At 38.4% G+C, this 25,784-nt stretch overlaps 1 protein-coding gene across 11 annotated transcripts in view; it reads left to right on the plus strand.

Moving 5' to 3' along the window:
* R3HDM1 (R3H domain containing 1) overlaps positions 1-25,784 on the plus strand; it is a 161,544-nt gene that overhangs the window by 107,927 nt on the left and 27,833 nt on the right. For 8 of the 11 annotated variants that reach the window (XM_058664433.1, XM_058664428.1, XM_004589364.2 and 5 more), the window contains 3 exons: positions 4,900-5,001; positions 7,124-7,411; positions 14,830-14,953. In XM_058664433.1, the coding sequence (XP_058520416.1) occupies positions 4,900-5,001; positions 7,124-7,411; positions 14,830-14,953 (514 nt within the window). The remainder of the gene's footprint in view (positions 1-4,899; positions 5,002-7,123; positions 7,412-14,829; positions 14,954-25,784) is intronic. The other 3 variants (XM_058664436.1, XM_058664431.1, XM_004589365.4) reach the window with 1 other exon arrangement.

Here is a 25,784-nt window from a genome sequence, read left to right on the forward strand (position 1 = left end):
ATGGGAAGCAGAACTGCCGGAATTAGAACCAGTGCCCATATGGGATCCCGGGCGTGCAAGGCAAGGACCTTAACCACTACGCTATCGCGCCAGGCCCTTATTTGTGTTTCAAGAAAGTTTATACATGGAAGCAACTTTATTACATTTTCAAATAGTAAAAATGGTTTTACCTCTGTCAGTGGAGATAGTTAAGAGTGGCAAAGGCAATTTTATTAAAACAAAAAGACTGACCTACAAATGAATTCATGTATGTGGAAGAAATTATGTAAAACTGTTTTTAAAGATTCCTAGATCACCTTCCCAAGGCTTTTTAGCTATATTCATTCAAACATAAAACTTCCTTGGCCTTATCTGTCTTGGTTTCAAGTTCTCTGATCCCAAAGAGTTTCCTCTTTCTTGTGCTGTTATGTGGCTGACTTTGTATTTCACTTGAAACCGTCTAAGAATGATTGTCATTTGGATTTAATTCAGTCGCAATAATGTTAGTCTGACAGAGTCAAAAATTCTAAATTAATTTGATTGTGATTATGCACTTCTTAAGAATAACTGTCGGATTCAGTTGTAAGAGGCAATCTGAAAATCAGCTATAAGCAGCCTAATTTAGAACCAGATGCCTTCATGAGATAATTGAAGTCTTGCAGTATGCATCAAACTCCATGCATGAGTTTTCTGACATTGGTGGTAATGTCAGGCCATATATTAAATTTTTTCCCCTTTTTTGTTTTAATTTTGATGATGCTTATATAGTGGAGAAGGGTACATGCTCATGTGGACCGCTGATTATGGTGGGAAAGGTTCAAGGAATAGGGGAAAGTGGATGAGATAATTGTTTCAAATTTTTTTTTTCTTCTGTGTCTCAAGGAAGGGCCAGGTAGAGAAAGGGAGAGAGCTGCTCCAAGCAGCCCAACAACATCAGTACCTGGGGATGTGTGATGGCTACTTGGTGTCATCCCAGGGTCCCCAATGTGGAGCATGTTCCGTGAGTGCTTCTTAAGTGGTTCCAATAGTTCCAAGATGCTGTTGATTTCATTGATCAAAGGTTGAGGAAATCCTTCCAGGGTCTATTGGCTGACATAGTCCATCTTGGAGTCTCCACTTGTCCAGACACTGTCAGTGCGTGGCATGGACTGTTCAGTTTGTTCTGCCCTCCCCCTCCATCCTCTGCCATGATACTAGATGTCCTCTGCAGGCCTCAGTGAACTGTCAAGTCTCCCATGTGCGTCTTGGCATGCCATCCACTACACAAGCTTCAGCAGCCACAAGTCCCAGTTTTGACACTTGCACTCCACAGTCAAACCACAGATCCTATGATTTTCCCCATCAGTCCAGTGATCCAGTTGGAAGAGGGGTCCCCAAAGAAACCTTGCCAGAGGTGATCCCAGACCTAACTCCTGTATGTGACAGCCAGTGCAGGTTCCAGCTCAGTCCATCACCCACATCAGCCTACACACACAGTGATGGTTGAAGCTGCCCAATCAGTTCTGTCCACCACACACTCGGCCCTCATGCAAACCAGCAAGAACTGCAGCCTAGGCAGAGCAACCGGTGATAACCCCCACAAGACGTGCCCCTGGCCTCAGTCTGCACGTACAGGTATGTGCAGCAGACTAGTCCAGTCTCTCCTACATCCCATTCAGCTTTTGTACACATCAGTGGCTGCTGGAGCCTACCTCAACCTGACCAAGCCCACTATCCAGCCCACGCTTATCAGGCAGTATGTTAGATACAGAAACAGTGTCTAAAAGACAAATGATGCTGTCTTTCTCACTCATTATTCATGAAGTTTCAAATAGCCAAACAAGATAATGCTGGATTGCCAAAACCTTCAGGTGGACTAGATTTCTTGAACATTCTGTATAAAAAAAAGCTAATCACTTTAGGTAAATGTTGTTTTGCAGCCAGTTGTAATTCTAGTAGGAAAAGGCAGTGCTAAGACTTCCTGTCTGCTAGTGCTGTCAGAATTTTACTTCAGCCAGTCTTCTGATCGACAGTTATTTGCCACCTGAAATTCTGGAAGGCATCAATTTATACCCTTGGTGATCAAAGTATTCTTTTGTTATACTCTAACAGACTAAAGCCTTTGCTTATCTCACACTTACATGAGAGGTCAAGTTGTCTGAAGGAAAGTTACATCCCAGCAATTATTTAACACTTTGATAGCTTGTATTTTAACATTTTAAAGAGACTACAGTTCATTTAATGTAATACACACTGTTATCTCTTATGGGAATTTGCTTGTTTTTAATGAAACAGTTTGTGAGGATCCAGATGCTACTCTGTAGACCTTTGCAGATTTACCCTTTTTTGTATTTTTACCTTTTTTCTTTGTATACTAAGATTATCTTAACATTTCATATTTGTAGATACCACATTAATAAAACTCTGGTAATCAACTTATCATACACCTCAGTTGTCACAAGAAATTCTCTTTATTTAGGTTATTGCCTAAGCACTCATATTCTATTAGTTTAGCTTGCATTTTTTTTTAAAGATTTATTCATTTTATTACAGCCAGATATGCACAGAGGAGGAGAGACAGAGAGGAAGGACTTCCATCCGATGATTCACTCCCCAAGTGAGCCGCAACGGGCCAGTGCGCGCCAATCCGATCCGAAGCCGGGAACCTGGAACCTCTTCCGGGTCTCCCACGTGGGTGTAGTGTCCCAGTGCATTGGGCCGTCCTCAACTGCCTTCCCAGGCCACAAGTAGGGAGCTGGATGGGAAGTGGAGCTGCCGGGATTAGAACCATATGGGATCCCGGGGCTTTCAAGGCGAGGACTTTAGCCGCTAGGCCACGCCGCCGGGCCCTAGCTTGCATTTTTAAACTGTTGTCTTCAGAGATGTTGTCCAAGGGAGATTCATGAATGCATAATTTAACCAAAAGTTCTCATCAGATGAGGTGGACTAATTTTCTCTGATTGCATCCTGTAAAGTGGATTGCAGCAGTGGTTTGAAAGCAGAGTTATAAAGAAGGAGTAGAGGGAGAAGGGAGCAAGAAAGATAGAGAGGGAGTTCGTCCATTCATGGTTTCGCTCCCCAAGTGCCTATACTGGCAAGGACTGGGAAAGGCCAAAGCCAGGTGCTTCACCTGGGGCTCTCATGTGGTGCAGGTTCGAGGATTTGCCTGGCACATTGGGAAAGGAACTAGATTGGAAGTGTAGCAACCAGGACTCGGAACTGTTGCTTATATAGGAGGCCGTCATTCCAGGCAGCAAGCCACCATGCCATGCCACCAGTCTCTATAGAAGTCTTTAGGTCAGTATGTGTAGTTCCTCATTGTAACAAACTATACAGTTGGGAAATTAAATCAGATGGCTGTATTAGCACATAGATGGCCCTGCATGTTCCCTCTAAATGATTTTAAAATATTTATTTAAGTAACAGAGAGCTCCCATCTGCTAGTTCACTCCCCAAATGCTTGTAACAACTGGGGCCAAACCCATGAGCTCTTAATGAAAACCAGGTCCCTATGTGGATATCAGGGTATGGGTGTGTTTTTGTTTTTTGTTTTTTTATCTGAAAGGCACAGTTAGAGAAAAGGAGACAGACCTTCCATTCACTGGTTTGCTCCTCGAATGACCTCAGTGGTGAGGGCTCGATCAGATAGAAGCTAAGAGCCACAAGCCCCAAGTATGCACAGAGGCATGGATACTTAGAATTGGCTGGTCCTCTGCTGCCTTCCTAAACACATTATCAAGGAGCTGCTGGGACCTGAAGCTGTACTCATAAAGGAAGCCATTGGTATCATAAATGGCAGCATTAGTCACTATGCCATAATAACAGTCCCAGCATATGGGTGTCTTGTCATAGTCAGGATCTTAACTGCCTAGAAAGCTCCCACCTAAAATTTTCTCATTCTTAACAACACTTCTTGTTTACTTTGAGTAAACATAAAACTTTTCCTTCGTTTTTGGTCCTAAAGAACAAGTGTATTGTTTTAGTGACCAAAAAGCTCAACTAACCTGTTTCTTCAGCTTCTAACTTACAGTGTTAGTAAAAATGTATTTAGTTACAGGAAAGTGTTCTCTTCCATATATGAAAGAAATTAATTTCTGTTGCCACATTTGTATGAGTACATTACATGTTCTGTTCCTTAGGCAGTTTTTTTTTCATAAAATTACCAAATTTTACTAACTGCTTTTAATTTAGCATTTAATCTTGGTTATGAAATATGGAAATCAGCAGATTGTATCAGTTATTACTGTGTGACAATAACTGTGTGGAGTCTTTTTTCATAATTTAGTGTTACATACCTATGTAAGGCATCTCTAGGGGCCTGGTGCTGTTGTGTAAAGGATAAAAGCTTGCTGCCTGTGTCATACACTGCTCCTTTATAGTTACTGATTTGAGTCCTGACTTCGGCTTCCAATCCAGCTCCCTAATGTTGTGCTTCAGAAATCAGCTGACGATGGCTCAAATCCTTGGGCCCCTGTACCCCCGTGGGACACCCAGAAGTAGCTCTGGCTTCTGACCAGTGAGAAGCCAGTGGTTTTAACCCTCCCTCTCTTTCTGCAGCTCAGTCTTTCAAATAAATAAATAAATCTCATATGACAGCTTTTTCATAAAATGAGGACGTAAGGAAAAACACTTTTGCTTTACTGATTCTGTCTAGGCTTCTTGGTTAGGTAATAAGGGTCTGAATACCTAAATTGTCTACTTCAATTCATTTGTAGTAACGTTTTTAGCACAAGCTATTTAATTATATGGTAAGTTTATGGTTAGGTTTGTTAAATCTTATTATTTCCAGTTGCTTCATTTAGTATTACTTGTTGCCTATATTATATTGTGAATGACTTTGTAAGTGTAGTTTAAGCTGTTACCAGGTAAAAATTTATGTCTTGTGTAATTCTAACATTTTATTCTGACATTAACATTATTTGCCAACCTGTTATTCTTTAGCCTGCCCGTCCTCTGCAGTCTTCTTCACAGCCTGTTCAGTGCTCTACAGCCCCTTACCCATCCCCGCTTCTGCCAGTTTCACCCACTCAGCAATACTCCGTGGTACTATATCTCTATTCACCTCCTGCATTGTTTCTGTGGCTAGTTGTTTGAAAAATGCTCAAGAGTGTGATCAATACAATATAAATTTTGGTTTTTTTTTTAAAGGCAGATTCATCTGTAGCAAAAATACTGCTCTAATCCATATTAGGAATACATTATTCTTCTATAAATATAGTTTACTTAGGTTACTTTGTCTTTAAATCTTAATCATTTCCTGATTTTTCATTGTGAAATAATCTTCAGTTTGTTCATCCTGCTGCTAAGAAATTATAGACAATTTTCTTTTTGAACAAGTGCAAGATCTTTGCATTGCTGGGATGTCACTTTGATTTAAGTTTGCATTTTATGTGCTCTCCTCAGTGCTTCAGGCTCATTAGCTTCAGTACCAGGTATTAGGCTAAATTGTACAGCTACAAAGGACTTGCTCTAGTGGGTATTTTCAAAGAAGATCTGTCAGTACTTAGCCAGTGACTGTAAATATACAACAATGGAACCTCCTTTAACCCAAGGTGTGCCACAAGTTACACCCAGAGTTTTAGTTCCATAAGTTTGCTGTGTGATTTTCTAGTTATTAAGCTAATAAGGCAAAATGCCTTCTGCATAATATGTCAGCATGAAATAGGAATTGAGTAAATGTTCATTTCCTCCCTCTAAATGAATTTCCCTAACTATATATGGTTTTCCCACTGTCAGTTATTTAAGATTGTATGGCCATTGTATTTTTGGATTTGTTTTCCAAGTCGCTTTGCAAGCTATATGCAGAAATAATTCACAGTACTTTTAAAAACATAATGGTTTATTGGGATTTTTTTTTTTTAGCTAAGGTGCCCTTATTTACACGTGCAGACTGTCCATGATTTTCAAAAGTCACTTCCATTCTGAAAAGTGAGATTTTGCCAGCACTAAGAGATTGAAAATATCCAGAAAGGAATAGCCAAAAAAAATTGTGAAAAGGGTTTTGGAAAATGTTGCTTTCACTAGAAGAAATAAATAGCTTTTTCCCCAGGTGACCATGACAGTGGTATTTAGTTCTAGAATCTGTCTTTCAGAAATATTTGCTCATATTATTTGGTATTTAAAGTTTTCTGCCTTGTTTTTTTCCTTTTGAGACCATTTGTTGGATTAGGGTAGTAATACTAGAGTGTATCAGAATGATTGTTTGGAAGAATAAAACCATATTTTAATTAGTCAGCTACCCCTTTCAGTCCTTTATTTGTGCCATAGCTTTGATTTACTTAGCAAAACCAAGACTCTAGATACTACAGACATGTCCATTTTGATCATACAACTCCAGTTGGCATAATTTTATATATTAACTTTTTTCATCGACTTCCTAACTTACTGTGGCATATACTGTTCCTGATCTGTGGCAGGCTGAGAGCAAACTCAGTTGAGCCCACATTAGTGATAGTTTCTAGACCAGTAAGAAACAGATGACAAATCATGATCCTACCTTGTTTAGAAACCATTGATTGATTGCTCACCTGGTAGCAAAAACAAGAGGAAACTTGTTTGGATTATATTTGTCTAACGTCTGACTTTGGTAATAGACTGAAAAACACTGCTTAAAGAATAGAGTTTATATCCAAATTATTTCTGAGAGATTACAGAAAGTATTAAGTGGTTCAATTTTAAATATTGAATTTCTGCAAGTAATTTTGATTAGTAGATACACCAGTACATAGAAGCAGAATGTTGCTTTGTTAAGAAGAGGTGAGATATTTTTGAAGAATATTAGTGCCTTGTTTATTATCTATGTTTTGAAGTCCTTAAAGAAAATGTTCATTATAAAGAGGTCCAATTTCCATTTCACATCCTAATTTTTATTTGTTTAAGTGAAAGGTTGTTACACCCCACTCTTCTGCATGCGGTACATTTCCATAAGATGCATCTTAAATACAATTTGTAGTGACATCATTGCAATATTTCTGCCCTCCAGCCTCAGAATTCTCCATTTTATTGAAGTTCTGATACATCCTTTCGGTTTGTAGATAAATGTGATTTCCATATTATATACTACTGGAACTCGTTTAAAGACTAGGAGATGTTTTTCTTTGATAAGTTTCAGTGATGAATAATCAGCTTGCTGATTTCTGATTCTCTTTTTTTTTTTCCCCAATAGGATAACCTTGGGTCTCAGTTCAGCCACATGAGTCTTGCCCGCCAGCCATCTACTGATGGTGCAGACCCTCATGCCACCATGTTCCAGTCCACTGTTGTTCTTCAGTCCCCACAGCAATCTGGTTATATCATGACAGCAGCCCCTCCGCCCCCACCACCACCTCCTCCTCCTCCACCCCCACTACCGCCTGGGCAGCCAGTCCCTACTGCTGGCTATTCTTCTGCCGGACATCCAGTCAGCCAGACTGTACTCCAGCAGCAGGGGTATATTCAGCAGCCCTCACCACAGGTATGTTTGCTTTTCTATCTTTCTTCATGAAAGTCTCTCACTTACAATAAGTCTTAACTTCAAGGATCTTGTTTTAAAATTCTGGTGGAATTAGTGAGAGTGTGTTAATACCACATAGAGTTCTATTCCTTCATGTGAAGATTTTGAGGTGCATGCTAACCTCAATATGACAGCTAGAGGTTTCATTCAGACAGACTCGTGACCCTTGGGCTTTCTTGTGACTCTGAGAGTTGTGTTATTTTTAGTTGGCACAGGGAAACACAAGAATCTAAGCATACTTGAGATTTATGGTAGCATTTCAGGAATAAATTGATCATTTTGGAGAAAGTAAACAGTTTAACAATATTGCAGGAACACATTAGCCCTTTAGTTACTGAAATATTTCTTAATTTTTAAAAGCAGTTTTCTCTAGTTTTTGTTACACGGATGTTACATATACTTCAGTAACTATATCACTAGCTACTGATGTTTCTAAATACTCTAAAATTGGGTTGTGTTTAAATTTCTATTTCTGCTAATTGCTAGTTTATAAGGAATACAATTAATTGTTGCATATTGATCATGTATTCTGTGAACCTTTTAATTCAGTTATTCTAGTAATTGTCTACTGTAGGTCTGAATTTCCACATTTAGAACCATTTCTATACCCAAATTCTTTGCAATCTATATGCCTTTCCTTTCTGTTGTACTAGCTAGGAGCTCCAGTACAGTGTGGAATAGGAGTTATTTGCCCTTAACTGTTTGCTAGAATTCAACAGTAAATTCATGTGTACTGTTGTTAGTCATACTATGAAACCTGCAATTCTCTTCATGATTGGGGTTCTGAGATCAGCAGTTCAGTTGGAGGGAGCCCCAAAGAATCTTCATCTAAGGTGATCCCAGACCTGATTCTTGTGTGCATGCCAGTACAGGCTCTGGCACAGTCCTTCACCCCAATCATATGCTGGACGTTGCAATTGCTGGGTCATTTCTGTTTCCAGCCCTGTCTTCCACATGAACCAATGTGTGTTGCAGTTCAAGCCTGATTCTGCCCAACACACACTTGGCCCTCACACAAACCAGTGAGAGCTGCAGCCTAGTTGGGATGACTCCCAATAACCCCTACCAGGCCCGCCCCCTGTCCTGGTTCCCGTGCATGCCAATATGTACAGCCAACTTGTCCAGTCTGTCCCACATCTGATTCAGCTCTTCTACATGTCAGTGGGCACTGAAGCCAAGTTCAACCCAACCAGCCCTATACTTTCCAGCCCACACATGTGCTGGCGGGTGTTGTTCTGTCTTGCCTTGACTGCCCCTGTCCTGGTTTTTATGCTCTCCAGTGGGGGTGGTTGCCCAAGAGGGAGATGCCCACTATTTCACTACTGGGCCATTCCCACTCCCAGATCATGCTCTCTGCAGGTGGTTCTGCAGTTTAACTTGACAGAATTAGACCCAGTGCCAGCATCTGCCAGCTGATGCTGCAGCAATGCCCAACCAACCCTCACCCACTCTGAATTTATGCTTGCCCAGCCTGACTTTCCCCTGATCTAGCTCACATGAGGCCTACAGGTGTTGTAGCCCTGCCCGATCTGGTCTGCTCCCATCCCAACTCACGCTCTCCAGTGGGAGTGACTGCCCAGCAGGGGAGCCCTCCCCATTTGCCCTACCAGCTTTTCTCCTTCCCCTACTGGTTCTCACACGTGCTGGTTGAGTGCTGGCGACCCAGTCTGACACGGCCCCGCTTGCCACAGCATTTGCCAGTGGGTGCTGTAGCTTGGCTCGGCACCCCCAATTCCAGTTCCCACTGGTGTGGGTTACAGCCCAGCCTATCCCAGCCAGCACCCCATCCTAGCCATAATGTGTACTGATATGTATTGTGTTCAAACCTGGCACAACCCAGACTCTGTTCTGGTACTCGCATTCACCAGCGGGTAATGTGACCTGGTTCAGCCTGGTCCACTCCAAACCTGCACCAAATGCATGCTGATGGATGCCTTTCTCTGGCCTGGTTTGGGCTACTCCCTGTCATGGTGCTTGCGCTTACCTGCAGGGAATGTGTCCCGACAGAGGAGTTTCCCAGGTTTCTCCATCAGAACCTCTCCCAGTGCACATACCGGTGTCTCCATGGGCCAGCCCTACATAGTCCACCTCCTGTCCTGGCAGGAACAGTGAGTGACGTTTCCTGACCTGCCTTTTCCCCATTTCGTTGCCTACTGTTGCATGTTTCAACCCAGCCAAGGCTCATCCATACCCAGACACAGCTTATACATAGCTCAGTAGGTGCAGAGACCTAGCCTAGTCTATTCTACAATTACCCTAGTCCTCCAAATCACCAGATGGTGCTGGAGTCTAGCCTGGCTCGGGGCGCCCAGCGATTCATATATCTCTTTAGTAATAATTAATGTTAAACATCTGTTCACCATCTTTCTTTGGAAGAAGGACCACTGAAATCCTTGACCTTTTGTTGTTAATATTTGTTGATATTCATCCCCTTAAAAGACTGTGTGTGTGACAGGAAGAGATCTTTCATTCATTGGATCTTTCCCCGTATGACTGGGTTAGGCCAAATCAGGATCTAAAACTCTATCCTGGTGTCCCAGATATCTAGCAGGTCTCTAATGCTTGAGCCACCAACTACTGACTCCTAATGTGTGTAGAAAGTGGAATAGTGGATTCAGGTATCCCAAGCAAAAACACTATGTCTGAACCCCCATCACTTTGCTTTTTTTTTTAATAATAGTTTGCTTTTTGTTGTGTTGTAAAACTTCTGAGTACTAGATTTCACATATGGAATTTTTAGATATTTTTTATCAGTTCTTCATGATGTTTGTTCTGGATAACATTATTTAAAGTACCCAAAAACTCCTAATTTTCATGAAGAACAATTTGTCCATGTTTCTCTTTTGTTGCTTATGTTTTTGGTGTAATAAATGAGAAATTGTTGCCAAGCAAATAAAAGGAAGATTTATTCCATATGTATTCTTGACTTTAGCACCTATGTTTAGGTCATTTATTGGTTTTGCAATCATTTTTATACATGGCTTGACATAAAGGTCCACTTGTTTGTTTTTGCAAGAATGTGTCTGGTTACTGCATTATCATTTGAAGACATACTTCTTTTCTTCTGAACCCTGTGATGAATATCAGTTGTAGATAATAAATGTAAGGAATTAATTTTCCCCTAGTCCTAGTTGTATTCTATGATTCTGTATTTTTTTTCACAGAACAAACAGCCATATTTTAATCATTGTTAACTTTATAGTAAGAATAGAGATTCTGAGTCCTTCAACTTTGTTCTTCTATTTCAATATTTATTGTGCTAATCAGAACCCTTGCAGTTCCAAATAAATTTGAGAATAGACTTTTACACTGCTCTAAGACAATGGGGCTCTTGAAATTTTGAGAAGTGGCAGCACTGAATATGTGGATCTCCTTCAGTAATATTGCAGTCTTATAGTATTAAATCTTCTGATTTTGTTACTGCCTTTTAAATTTCATTTCTTTCAGAAGCAGAGAGACAGAAAGAGCTCCCATCCATTAATTCATCCCTAACCCCCAAATACTCACAGCAACTCCCAGCTGTAGTTGATGCTGCAAGCTGGGAATTGAATTCATGTCTCCCACGTTTGGCAAGAATTCAGTCACTTGAGCCATCACCGCTGCCTGCCAGGGTATACAATAGCAAGAGCCCTGGCATTTATTATAGAAAACAGCTGTCTGTTTTGGTTTGCTGTTAAGATTCATTCATTCATTCATTCATTCATTTGAAAGTTAGACTTACAGAGAAAGACCTTCTATCTACTAGTCACTCCTCCTGATGGTTTCAGCCGTCAAGGCTGGACCAGGCCAGACAGGAGCAAGGAACTTGAAATAATTGGGCCCTTTTCTGCTGTTTGACTCAGACCCTTGGCAGAGATCTAGATCAGATACAGAGCAGCAGCGACCTGAAGCAGCACCCTATGGGATGTGCGTGTCCCAGGCAATGGCTTTGTCCGTGCTACACCCTGATGTAAGCCCCAGAATGCAGTTGTCTTAACATTTTTACTACTACAAACACCTATCCTCTGTTTGTTGTTGTTGTTCAGATTTATTTATCTGAAAGGCACAGTTATAGACAAAAGGGGTCTGTCAGCTAATTCACTCCCCAAGTAGCTGTAGTGGTCAGGTCTGGGGCTGGAATCTTTAAATCTTAATGAATATAGGATATTATATAATATATGTATATATAATATATGTCTTTCATATACTGTTATGTTTGAATTTTTCTGTTCCCTTAAATTCTATCCATTTCTATGTTATTTGAATCTACGTTGAGGAGTTTATCGTAGTTCTTCAGTATTTTTACTCGTACTAGCATGGGATATTTTTCTCTGTTCCAGTACTGTTTCATCTCTAGAAACATATTTTGTCTGAGTGGCTTAAACATTACTTTGAGTAACATTTAAATGTTACCTCCTGTCTTCTTCCTTGGAACCTTTGTATTTTGGGTCTTTTATGCACAGTGTATAAGTGAATTTTGCCTTTTTAGCCAAATTGCAGTGAGTAGACCCTCTGTATTTTTTCATTGACATGTAATATGTATAAGTCTGCCACATTGTTACTTGTTTTCTGCTTGGCCAGTCTGCATTTATTCCACATATGTTGCCTTCTCTGCCTTTTTTATTATTGAAACTTTGTGTTATTACTGCCTTTTATTTCTTCTGTTGTATTTTTATGTGCATCCTTTTGAATCTTGTGGATGTGCGTTTTTCTAATAATTATAGTCTGTAATTTTAGTTTACCATATTTAATCAAATTTAATATTAAAGGTGAATAAAAGGATAGCAGACTTGTAACTGTAAGTCCACTTACCATTTCTCTATTCTTTTGTTTTATTGTTGCTGTGTGTATATATTGCATATGTATACAAGAATACTTGAAAAAGATACATTTATTTAAAAATATATGTATTCTGAAATCCATTCTTAGTTCTGTCATGATACATGTTTTCCATGAACATCTTGAAGAGTCCCATTATGCATGGATCTGAAAAAATATTTTGCACCTAAACTAGCTTTTTCCTTTTTGTTGTTAACCTGCTTATTTGAGAAACAAGCATGTTTCCATTTGTTGGTTCGCATTCTAACTGCTCTCAATAGCTAAGGCTATTCTGGGCTGAGCTGGTGGTACTTAAAGCAAGAACTGAAAACTTTGTACAGATTTCCCACATGGGTTCCAACTGGGCAGGAACCCAGTTGCTTGAGCCATCATTGTAGCCTCCCAGCATCTGTGTTACCAGGAAGCTGAAATCAGAAGCTGGAGCTTAAATGACAGATCTTGGTACTCCTATATGGATTGTGGGCATTCTAATTACTCAGCCAAATGTCTACATCATAAACTTATTCTTTACTGCAGTTACCCATGATTTTTTCAAGTACAAATGCATCATAAAACCAAAAATTGAATGTTAACAATTTTACCTTTTAAAAATTGTGTTTTGTTTTAATTAAGAATAAAATTAAATCATTGTTTGTTTCTACATTTAATACTGAAGGGATCTGAATTCAGGATTTACATAGGTGTTTCTGGGCCAGGTTTTGTGGCACAGTGGGTTAAGTTGTTGATATCCCATCTGAAGTATTTGTTTTCACTTCCTGTTTACCTTCTATTAATGCACCTGGGAAGGCATCAGGTGATGGCTGAAGTACATGGGCCTGGCCAGCCTTATGGGAACTGCATGGAGTTCCTGGTTTGTTACTTCAGCCTCGCCTGGGTATGGCTTTTGAAGCCATTTGGAGGGTAAATAAGCAGATGGAAGATCTCTGCCTCTCCCTCTCTGTTGCTCTGCCTTTCAGTTAAGTAAATATTTTTAAAACAAAAAGATTTACCTGTTGCTTGCTAATACCTTCAGAAAAAAATCAGGATTCCTCATATGTATTATGTCTGTTCCAGTGTTTCAAAGAGAGTAAACTCTGATAAACTTGAGAGATTCTTAACTTACAACTATGCTAGGAATTTTATATGTGGCTGATCTTTTAGATGTGATGATCATTCTTTGAGATTTCCACAGCTCTCTGCTGTTCTTGGAAATAACCCAAACAGAAGAACAGAACCTGAGAGAGCTCATGAATCTCTTAAGGGTTAATTTGTCACATACTTTTATATTACAGGACTAATTATTCTTCAACCCAAAATAGGTAGCTCAGGCTAACCTAAGAATAGATCACTAGTGATACAAACAGCACCAGAAGGAAAAATAAATCATGCTGGGTTTTTTGTTATTTTAATTCACTTTATAAATATGAGGAGAAAATTTGAAATGGGTGCAATTATGCATTAAAGATTAATAAACTAGGGTTTTCTTTTTATAGATTTATTTCTATTTGAAACGCATGTTTTTGCAGAGTGGGCAAGAGAAAGTGAGAGGTCTTCCAACCACTGGTTCACTTCCCAAGTGGCCATAATGGCTGGAGCTGAACCAATCCAAATCTGGGAGCCAAGAGCTTCTTCCAGGGACTGAAGGACTTGAGTCATCTTTCACTGCTTTCCCAGGCCATAAGTAGGAAGGTTTGTAAGAAGTGGAGCAGCCAGGACACAAATTGCTGCCTATATGGAATGCTAGCACTTGCATATGGAGGGTTAGTGTGTTATGCCACCATGGTGGCCCCTATATTGGTTTATTTATATAATGAATTGTTTTTAGCAGTTAAACTAAATGAGATAGCAGTATATTTCTCATGAAAGCTAAGTTTTTAGAACAACAATAATTGTGAAATAAATTTCCCGAAATTACTATAAATGTTGAATTTTGGGATAGTCAGTATTATGTGTGGATAACAGATACATAGTCAAAATTTTAAAGGAATTTTTTGTAGAACAAGCATTTAACACAGAAGTTTAAGATGCCCATATCCTAGATTCCCCGCCTCTGGTCCTTCCTGGCAGTTCAGACCCTGGCAGGTCACGTTGATAGTTCAAATAACTGTGTTCCTGTGACCACATGAGGGACCTGTACTGTGTTCAGTAACTTCTGCCTTGGGAGTTGATGGACCTGTGGGGGAATTAATTAATGTAGGTGGAAGCACTCACTCTCTATCTCTCAAAAATGTAATTGTAGATATAATGTACACCAACTAAGAAAATGAGTTTAATGTGGGAAGCAGAGCAAGCAAAGGCAATGGAATGAGCATTTAGCAGTTTCAGAAGTGTTTTGCTTTGTAAAGGAGCAATCTGAAATAAGTATCACAAAAAAATACGTATGACTGGTGGGCACATTTTTAGGTTTTTTTGATGTATGCTAAGTGTTTGAATATATTTTTAATTTTTTTCAGTTAAATTTAAAAATAACAATATGTTTTCAGATAATTTGTGCTAGAAGAGATTGTTGCGGCCTCAGATTGAAAGGAAAAGATCCATTTGCTAGTAATATTAATATTTTTCTTCATAACTTGTGAACCTAGATGCCAGCCTGTTACTGTGCTCCAGGCCACTATCACTCTGGTCAACCTCAGTATCGTCCGGTCCCTTCTGTCCACTACAGTTCACATCTAAACCAACCACTGCCACAGCCTGCACAACAGACAGGTGAGTAGCATTCCTGATGCCATGCAGTCTTGTCTATGGGCATTCCTGTTAGCCTGCCTTTATATCATTGTTACCATGTTGCCGTTTAAGGTAATACCCGACTCCGAGGATCTCAGATAGGTGTATATTATGGGGATAAATACCAGCAGGATTATAGAAGTGGGCAAATGTTCACACCCTTTCTGCCAGGTCACTATCCTAAAGGGGATTTAAAGCTGCAAGTACAGTTTACCAGATTATATGTGTCCTACCCAGTTCTCACTGCCATTGTACTAGAAAACCTAAAAATTCACCTATGGTAAGGATAGAGAGGCCAGGCGAGTCAGGATAGCTCCTGAGTTGCTGATCAGAAGCAAAGAACCATACCTCACAACTTTGATTGGAAACACTAGCATAGAGATGATATTTTTATGTCTAAGTAGGAATTCCTTTAAAACAAGCATTTCTGTGTATATTTTCTGTATTTTGTGTCTCGGGTTGGTGATTGTTCATTGAAAAATATTTTTAAACCAGATTCAATGTAATACCAAGGTTGTAAAAAAAAAACTTACTAAAACCCAACATTGTTTCTTTTTGCCTCCTGTCAAATTTTCAACAAGCATTCAGTGAAGACAATTATGATTTTAAGAGTGTCTTACTTATTTACATGAAAGTCATTTCTCTGTCCCATCTGTATGTGCACTTCTGTCCAAACTTTGATAATTATGATAATTGAAGCAAGTCTCTTAAAAGCAGTTTTAGAAGCTTGACCTTGACTGTCACGGAAGCAGTTTATCGCTTGTTACGTGTGGAACTCTTAAGGATTTCCATTGCTTCAGGGCAGATGCCTCTGCCCTGGCTTAGTTTATTCATGGTGTGGCAGTCTTTAATAGTCATGGTGACCAATTAATTTCCTTTTCCAGATGTGAATCATATTTAGCTTAACTGTGCTAGAGAACTTTCAAGTCCTTAATTTGTTAGCCCTAGAGATTGTCTTATACTTACTATATGCATTCTTCCTTTTTTTAATGTGGTATTTCCCTGTATTGTGCATTTGACAAATGTTCTTCCAAAGAGTAGTGAGTACAAACAGTGGTCATTCAGCCTAGATAGATTTTGTCATCTGTCTGACTCCTTTCAGTTTCTGATTTATCTAAAGTTTAAAAATATAGTCCATGTGAAATAATATAAGCTTCTACATGCTTTAATTTCAAACATCAGAAGTTGTTCTTTATGCATCAGCAATCATTGGTCATGATACTATGTACTTCTCTGTGTTGCTGTTTTATCCTACTAGAAGTGATACATTATCTGAGTTTTCATAGGCCTTAAATGATTTTTCATCATAGGCCTTAAATGTTGTTTCGTTTTGGTCCTACAAAATTCTAACACCAATTTCAGCTTATGCATGATAATTGTTGAAAGAAATTTATCTTTTTATTTATTAAATGCTGCTCATAAAATGCTTTATGTTACATAAAATTATACCCTATTATGAGTCAAGCACATATCCCCTGTTCTGTATTTGTGTGGACTTTATTACGTTTTTTCTTTTCCATGGCACAAGTTTTACTACTTTTCATGGCCAAATTGCCTATAAAAGTAGACATTTTTAATCACAGATTAATATAAAGTATTAATATAAATGCATTGCTCAAAAAAAAAAACAATTAATGGAATACAAGGAAAATTGTCTAATTGAAGGGCTAAAATATCTGTAATAACATGCGTTTAGCCATCAATAGTGTCTTTAATTGTGAATTGTTCACTAATGCTGGATATAAGATGGAAAGAATAATGGGCACATTGTGTCTGGATAGTGCAGCCACAGAAAATATGTCTTCAAATATTTTCTGAAATTGTATTTTGAAGCACGTGTCATGATATAATAACCCTTTATAACTAGGGTTTGTCCTTTGAATTACTTTTTATAGTATCCTCTTAACTTACAGCTTTAGTTGAATGTCATAAGCCTGAAGGATAAAAGTAAATAAATCCTAAAAAGCATCCTTACCTGAAGCAGGAGGAAATTTTGTTACACATAAATATAAGAGAAAATTTCTCTTTAAGCAAATGATCAGCAGTGGCAATACCAGCTGTTGTGTTGATAATTACATTCAAACTTTTTAGAGAATCAGTAGAAATTCAAGCTTAAGAATCATTGTAATCTGTGTATTCTGTAGTTAGCTAATGCTTATTTTTTATAGCAAAAGCAGACAGAAAGGTATACAGTTATGTTTGTGTCAGAAGAGGGTAGTAAAATCTGTGAAAAATAAGGAAGTTGTTTTGCTTCTGATTTACTTTAAGATTTATAGCAAATTTTGTCTCGGTAATTTGCTTTTCTGCTTTTTGTTTAAATTTATTTAGAAAAAGAATGAGAGATTTGAGAAGTGAGAAAGGGAGGGAAGTACAGATGGACATAGAATACTTCGGCCCACTAGCTCACTGCCCCACAAATCTGCAGCAGGCAGGGCTGGAGCCAGGTCTACCATGTGGGTTGCCATCACTTGAGCCATCATATGCTGCCTCTTAGGAGCATGTGACAGGAAACTGCAACTGGGAGCCAGAGCTAAAAATGAAAAACAGACCACTCCAATGTAGGATATAGGAGTCTTAAGCCAAATGCTCACTTAATTCATTTTTTTTATGTTGAACAAAAGATTTTATCAATTTCCTTTTTAGAATTTTTTTCTTTGATTTCTCTACATTCCACAATCTTAATTCATTTAAGATGAGAAATTGCTTGTAAATCATGTGTTTTACTTTCTTGTCAAACAGTACTTTTCAGTAAGTCAAGAATGTTTTACTTTCTTTGTTTTATACAGTGGTGAAAATAATTGTTCAGCCAAACAATGAACACATTGATAGCCTTTGAACATTATTTTTGTCACTTGACACAAATAATATCTAATTCCATATATATGATTTCATAGAAATGCAGTTGAGACAAATGTTAGATTGGTAGGGTATGGACAGTAGAAATATATAATGTTCTTTTTTTTTTTTTTTTTTTTTTATTACAAAGTCAGATATACTGAGAGGAGGAGAGATAGAGAGGAAGTGGAGCTGCCGGGATTAGAACCAGCGGCCATATGGGATCAAGGCAAAGACCTTAGCCACTAGGCCACGCTGCCGAGCCCGAAATATATAATGTTCTGTACTTTTTGAGTAGGGAGATTAGGAAAAATACCTCAAGGCTAAAGTGCTTCTATCCATGTGTGTGCCAGTTGATCGTAGTTGTATTGATCTCCTTGGCAATGAATGTCTATTATGGAAGCTGAGTTTAAATCACTGTCAACATGACTACTAGGAAATGAATGCTTAAGTCCTTCTCATTCATGATGAATGTGAAACTACTCGCCATTCAAACAAGATTTAGTTAACTTCTGCTAACAGGAACAGAGGAAATTCTCACTGCAATGCTTTGTAAAACATGAAAGAACAAGAAAGTAGCATTCAGAATCTTGATGCCCCTTAGTCAGTTTTTTAATCATTAGGCAGATCACTTAAAACATGTGGGTTTCACTGCACTTGCTTGCAAGTGTAAGGGAGATTTACTGTACTGTCTATTGAAGCCGCTGTGTAGTCTGAAATTCCATGATTTCGTGTGTCTTGTGAGTTTGTTTGTAGTTCAGAAAGGTAGAATATCAGAGAATTGCTTTGCATTATCTTAACAGTGTACTGTCAATAATTACAGTTATGCAAGCAGCCATATCAAAAGATAATACTTGACAGTTGCAGTAATAGAGGCTTGTTATCCTAACCCTTTATCATAAAATGTATAGCGTAAATGTACGTATATAAGGCACTTTGTATAATATAGGAACTTTTCCTGCAGGAAATAATTTAAAATATTTTAGGTTTCTGAAGCCCTGACTCATTTTCATGTAGCTGCCTTCATTCTTATGACTCTTGAAAAAGTTTGCAGCTTCACCACATATGTTTAATATTTTGCATTAATTGCCCTTGTTCCTGAGCTGTTGGATTCGGGGCCGTAGCACTGTCTGAGAGGTTTACATTTCTCACAGTGAACCGGTCTCTTTTTCAGCTGCTTCCTGGCTTCTTTTAACTCAGGTTTCCACTGCATTTTTTTAAATGATGTATTAAAGTATTAACATTTGCTTATATTGTCCATTAAGTGTAATGCCTTTAAATAATGCATCATACTCAGAAGTAGGGATTTGAATTTAGACAGAATCTTTAGCTTAACGTCACCTTTAAATTTCTTATGAAATCTGTTGCTTTAATTTCTATTCCAAAGCAGTTAGAATGGCAGATTTAGTTTGGTTTGGAGCTTATCTGAAAAGTTTAATGACTTAAGCATGACAAACTTATTAACAGAGCTGAAATACATACACTTTTTTGGACATTATTATTCAGTACAGCATAACAATAAGAGAACCTAAGACATCTAATTTCATTTGAACTGCTGCAGCTCCTACCAAAGCTAAAATTAAACATTTTTCCCCTAAACTGTGAAATTACTGAGAGCCTATGGGAAGCAGGGTGATTCTTTAAATTTAAATACAATTTTAGTTTTGCAGCCAGTTGATAAATCCAAAAATTGTCAGTGTGTTAAACCTTCAGTCTTTGTTTTCCAAATAACTCAGAACCAGATGGTTCTGAACTGCTCAAGTTCTGTTTCTAGTAGAATCTGGTAGAATCCTGCTTAAGTGATATTTTAGGATAAACTATCTGTAAGGGGCACAGAATATTGGCAAACTTCCGGGCACAAAATTAGGGGGTAAAAGGCAGGCATTGAAGAAAAATGACACTTCTCTGTAAGTGGGAGGGACATCTTAAAGGTTCAGCTATGTCATACCGAGACTCGGGGCACTACTCAGTTACTTTTTATTGACAACCTTTGACCCAAGTAATAGCAATTTTGTATTTGTATTACTAGGTGGTGGCCCTGGCTATGCTTGTTTTTTCCTTGATTCTGTGAGCATTTGTTAGTATTATGTGACCAACACAGTTTCAGACACTTTATAACACCTACAAATGCACCTATTTCCCTTTTCCCTTCTCCGTTAATCTGCCGCCACTGAAATCTGGAGCCAAATATATCTGGTAAGTACCCACAGATTTCATTGAGTTGTGAAGACTTCCCAAGAAGTCATTTAAGTAGCTGTGAACCATAACTTCCATGTCTGTTTTTGTTAGAGATGTTTTCTGCTTGCTTGTATGTTTATTTCAGGTGCAGGTATAGGAGAACATGGGAGGAAAGTACAGCTGTGATGGCAGCTTCGTCCCTTCCATATAGACCTGCAGTAGTATCCTCATTGAACTTCCCTACCCACTAAACTAGTGCACTGACCAGAATTATAATGATAGGAAAACAACTTTTCTAAGTTGCCTTGCAAATACTTGCCTGTGGGTTGTTTTGGTTTAGGAAATGGTTGTCTTTAAACTGCAATACAGAGCTACCTTTATAGTGCTTCCTTCGTACAGATTTGTTCTTAAATTCAGTAGTACTGTTAAGTAAAATAAGCTAAGGTTTAAGGCTTTTCTGACTAAGCAAGTCTGAATTTCTTTATGTATATATGTATATACAAAAATTTTTTTTAACAAAATGAGGGGCCAGCGCTGTGGCAAAGTGACATCCCATATGGGCACTTTTTGAAGTCCTAGCTCCTCCACTTCCAACCCTGGTAGTGTGCCCGGGAAAGCAAGGGAATGACAAGTCCTTGAGCCTCTACCTGCATGGGAAACTGGAAAGAAGCTCCAGACTCCTGGTCCAGACCAGGCGCTTACAGCTGTTTGGGGGTGGACAGCAGTTGGACAATGTCTTTGTAACTGCCTTTCAAATGAAGAAATAAGTAACTTTTTTTGTTTGTTTTAGGAAGGGTAAATAGGAAGATACACCCTTTCTGACTGCTGGTTCTCTGCCCAAATGCCCACAACATCCAGAGCTACACCAAACCAAGCCCTAGAACCAGAAATTTCATCTAGCTCTTCCACAAAGATGGCAGGTTCCCAGGTTCTTGGACCATCACTTACTGCCTCCTAGATACCTTAGCAGGCAGCTGATTCTAGAAGTGGTGCTCAGTTGCAGGCACACCAAGTGGTGGTTTAGCCCACTGGCCCCCTTCTTTTCTTTGTTATCTTTGTGGTTATGTTTACTCTGTGTTATTAAAAATATTATTTAACACAAATGATAACTCAGGTCACCCATTAAAAAGTAAAACTGGCCAGATAAAGGCTTTGCCAGACTTTTTCTGCTGAGCAGTGTATTTTCTTCCACTCTTCTCTGTTAAGAGATAGGGAGTTAAAAATAGAATGGTCTTTGGATCCCTCCAGGGCAGTGCCTAAACCATCAAATCATATTGTCCTAGTTTTCTCAGCCTGCAGAATTGATTGAGCTTTCCTCTGAAAGTGCTGGAAGAAATGGGATAAAATTCTAACAGTACAACCCATTACCAAAGGATAATGGTAGTGTTAAAAACACTTCTGTTAAGAACTGGATATTTGCTCTGTTGTTTGGTGTTACTAAACACACTTATTTAAAAAATATTTTCTTTTTATATTGACACAAATCTTTATGAAAGATACTCTGTTTTCCTGTAGCTAATGGGTTCATTCTAAATAAATTTGAGGAAGGCTTTTTTTTGTTTTAATTATTGTACCACAGAATAGTTTAATACAGAAAGAATATTTAAATGGTAGCAAAATTGGCAATATATGGAATGTTAGAGTACTGGAAACACTCTTCTTGTAGCATTTTTTAGACCAATTGATACTTGTCATTCTCTAGGAATCTACTTCTTCCTAATCCTTTACCTTCTCCCTCTTTTGCAGATCATTTGGATTGTTTTATCTTATAATTGGCAATCTTCAAACTGTACTTTCGACACTGTCAGAACTATATAACCCTCTTCATTGTTTCTGAATGAACAGATTAGCACCCTGAAAAAATGTCACTTCTCTAGGAGGTGTATCATAGTCCATACCATGCAGCATGGAATTCCTTTATGTACCCATAGGTCCAGAGGAGTTTTGGCAATCTGAACAGTTTTTTTTAAGATACAGTTCTTATTAATAAAATTACAGAAGGCAAGTTATGTTTGTGATTGTTATATTTTGTTTTGGTGGGGGTTTTGTTTGTTTGTTTGTTTTGAGATTTATTTTCAGATTTACAGAGAGGTTAAACAGAGAAATGTCTTCCATCCACTGGTTCACTCCCCAAGTAGCCACTGTGGCCTGAGCTGAGCCAATCCAGGTCAGGAGCCAGGAACTTCCTCTGGGTCTCCCACACGGGTGCAGGGTCCCAAGGCTTTAGGCCATCCTCTACTGCTTTCCCAGGCCACAAGCAGGGAGCTAGAAGGGAGATGGAGCAGCTGAGACATGCAAGGCGAGGAATTGAGCCGCTAGGTTACCACGCCAGGTTTTAGTGTTGGTAGTGATTTCTTACTGATCTTGCACAGATTGTTTGATTAATGGGATAATGTGTGGAGTTTCTTGGTCTTTTTTTTGTTTGTTTGTTTGTTTAACTTACTTGTTTTACTTGAAAGAGATACAGAGAGAGTGCAAGAGAGACAGAGATCTTTCATCTGCTGGTTCACTGCACAAATAGTGTAACTGAACCAGAACTGGGATCCAGGAGCTTCTTCCAGGTCTCCCACATGGGTGCAAGGGCCTAAAGCCATGAGCAGGCCTCTGCTGCTTTTGCAGGTCATTAGCAAAGAAATGGATCTGAAATGGAGTAGCTGGGACTAGAGCTCATATAGGATGCTGGTACTGCAGACTGAGGTTTAGCTTTTTAAAACACCATGTCAGCTTTTTAAAACTCACCAACTAAATATTTAAGTTTTGCCTATAATTATAGTAACTTTGACCAGTGTACATCCCACCATCTTCTTATTAGAATAACGTCAGTAATTTTTAGTAACCTTTAATTGCTTACGCTCATCTAAACACAAATTATACTTTTGACTAGTTGGTTGGTTCCTATAATTACTGGAATGAATGAGTCATCAAATATCTTCTGGGGAAACTTTTTAGGTACCTGTCCTAATGCCAGTAGAATTTTCCTTCCAGGAAATACACAGAGCTGATATAAACGCATCAGATATTAAATAATTCTTTCAATTGTGGTAGCATTAAAAGTTTTTGTCAGACCCTGGTGGCTTTCCACCCAGTATGTTTCAAACCTGGAGTTTTTCCTCTTACAAATGTAAAACTAAATGGAAAACCGCTCAGTGGAAAGAAAGAATCTACTTGTTTATGGAAATTCAAAGCTTGGCTTTGAAACAGTGATTCCCCTGCTGCCCATTAAATCCCCTTGCACTCAAGGGGTCCACAGGTTAAGCTGGCATTGTCCCACTGGATAGTCTTAACTTCTTGGCAAAGCAGCCTTACTTTGTGGAGAAGACCCCCAACATCTGTGAAGGATGTGCTAGAGAAATATATAGACACATCTGTAATATGAAAACAAGTGTACATTTTAAGCATTAGATACCTCTGAAGCAAAACAGAAGAGATTGAAATGGAAAAACTCAGAGTAAGCACAGAACATGGGTCGTGGAACCTGAATATGTCAGCAGTTGAGCCTCCTCTTTTCCGTCCCAGTTGTTTTATACAGGTAAAGCAGGTGTAATAAAGGAAAGAATGTAACTTTCGTATGCATAAATCACCAATGACACATCTTGGCAGTGGTGGGCAAAAAGATTAAAAGGAAAGTTCCCCCCAGGAAGACTGCATTATTTGTGAATAATGCAGACTCACACCCTGGTATATTTTTAGTCTCTACACTTGCTATAACCATCATGTGAACTAACTACTCTTAACAGCCTCTCATCCTGATTTCTACTTTGGGTAACAATGTTTATAATTCAAATAAGAAGTTTCCTGATTCATTGGATTGATAATAATTCTGTTTTCCTACAGTCGGTTTGTCTTGAGACATATTTCTGCATGTCAAACTTACAGGAAGATTCTTTATTGACCTATGAATAAATTCTTAAGAAATGAAAGAAAGACAGGTCTTGTTTATTGAGCAGTGTAATTCTTTTACTTCTGTTCTTGTCCCTTAGAAAAGTAAGATTTAGAATCAGAATGCAAGTCCCAGATACATACTAACTGGTGACTGCAGGCAGGGTGTGAACCTTGCTGGAACTTTGCTTCCTCATCTGAAACATGAATGTTATAAGCAAACATATTTGATAAGATTTTGAGTGAGCTAACACAAGTGAAGTGCTCAGAACATTGCCTCAAACCCTAATACATGTCATGTTAATGTTAGCTATTTAGATTATCTGTGGCAATGTTGGAGCAATCATAAATGTAGTATTTAAAATGAAAAGATAGAAATTTGGGATTGAATTTTAGAGCAGACACAAGAAACCAACATAATTGATTTCAATAATTTAGGTTGTCTGGTGTTTCATGGCATACATATTCAACCTTTAACTGCAATATCAGATGTTGTTTAAAGTGTTGCTGCAGTGACCAGAACTGGACAGTTCTGAAACCAGAGCAAGAACATAAGCTATCCTGCACTGCTTTCCTAAGCCTTGATCTGAGAGATGGGTCAGAATGGAGCAGCTGGAACATTAACCTGCACCTGTAATGGATACTGGCACCACAGGTGGACTTAGCCTACCAGACCATAGTGCTAACCCTAGGTGTTCTTATTTTATCCATTCATTGTTAAATTTTAGGCCTCAGTATGTTTTTAAAAAAATGTTTTTTGTAACTTGAAGGCTTCCCAAAGCTTGAAAAACCTGTTGATCAGATTTGAAAACATTACGTGGAAATTATCATTTCTCCATTCCTATCAATAATATAAATATAAATGTTGCTTTTAATTACAAAATGAAACTAGCCGTAAGTACAATTAACTTAGGGTTATCTCTAAGTGTTTAGCAAGTAATTTTTTTATTTAATAGCTTTTTCTTTTTACAAATAATCTGCTATGAAAATATTTAAAGATCAAAAAGGGAAAATGTTTTATAACCAAATCCCTTTTGAAAGGGGATTTTCCGTGTTAAACTTTCTCATAAATGTTCACATAATGCCTGCATTTAAAAATTTGTGTCTTAGATAAAACTTGTGCGTTTTTTTTCTTGTATAAGCAGTTTGAAGTTCATTACATAAAAATCGGATTCAGCTGCTGTGCAGGTTATTAGGAGAAGCTTAACAAGTGATCTCTGCATTTTTTTTTTTTTGATCTGTGCATTTCAAACCAATAAAATTCTTGGAGTTAAGTGTCATTTTAAAAAGTTTATTGAATGTATTTAACATATCGATCTGTAATAAGCTTCTGGTTTTATATACAAATACTTATTTATATTGTTTGGATTCAATTCTATTAGTATGTTTTGCTTTTAAATATAAATTGCTTAGCTGACCAACAGTTAATATGGATTGTTTGTTACTTTTTTTTTTAAGTGGGGATGAGGGATTTAATACCTTCCTGGACTCCTGAAAGTATATTATTTCCATTTTTTAACAAGGTATACACAACTATGAATGAAAGAAGAAAATTTTGTTGTGTGTAGTTTTAAGAACTGGGATACAGGGTCCTTGCACACCCAGGATCCCAAATGGGCAATAGTTCATGTCTTGGCTACTCCACTTCCCTTCCAGCTCTCTGCTTGTGGCCTGGAAAAGCAGTAGAGGATGGCCCAAAACCTTGGGACCCTTCACCCATGTGGGAGACCCAGAGACAGTTCCTGGCTTCTGGCTTTGGATCGGCTTAGCTCCAGCCATTGCAGCTACTTAGGGAGTGAACCAGTGGATGGAAGACATTTCTGTGTCTCCTTCTCTCAGTATATCTGCCTTTCCAATAAAAAAAAAAAAAAAAATCTTTAAAAAAGAAAAAGCTGGAATACAATGCAAAGGATAAAATTAT

This window comes from Ochotona princeps, chromosome 5 (genome assembly GCF_030435755.1).
Source record: "Ochotona princeps isolate mOchPri1 chromosome 5, mOchPri1.hap1, whole genome shotgun sequence".
Classification (NCBI taxonomy): domain Eukaryota; kingdom Metazoa; phylum Chordata; class Mammalia; order Lagomorpha; family Ochotonidae; genus Ochotona; species Ochotona princeps.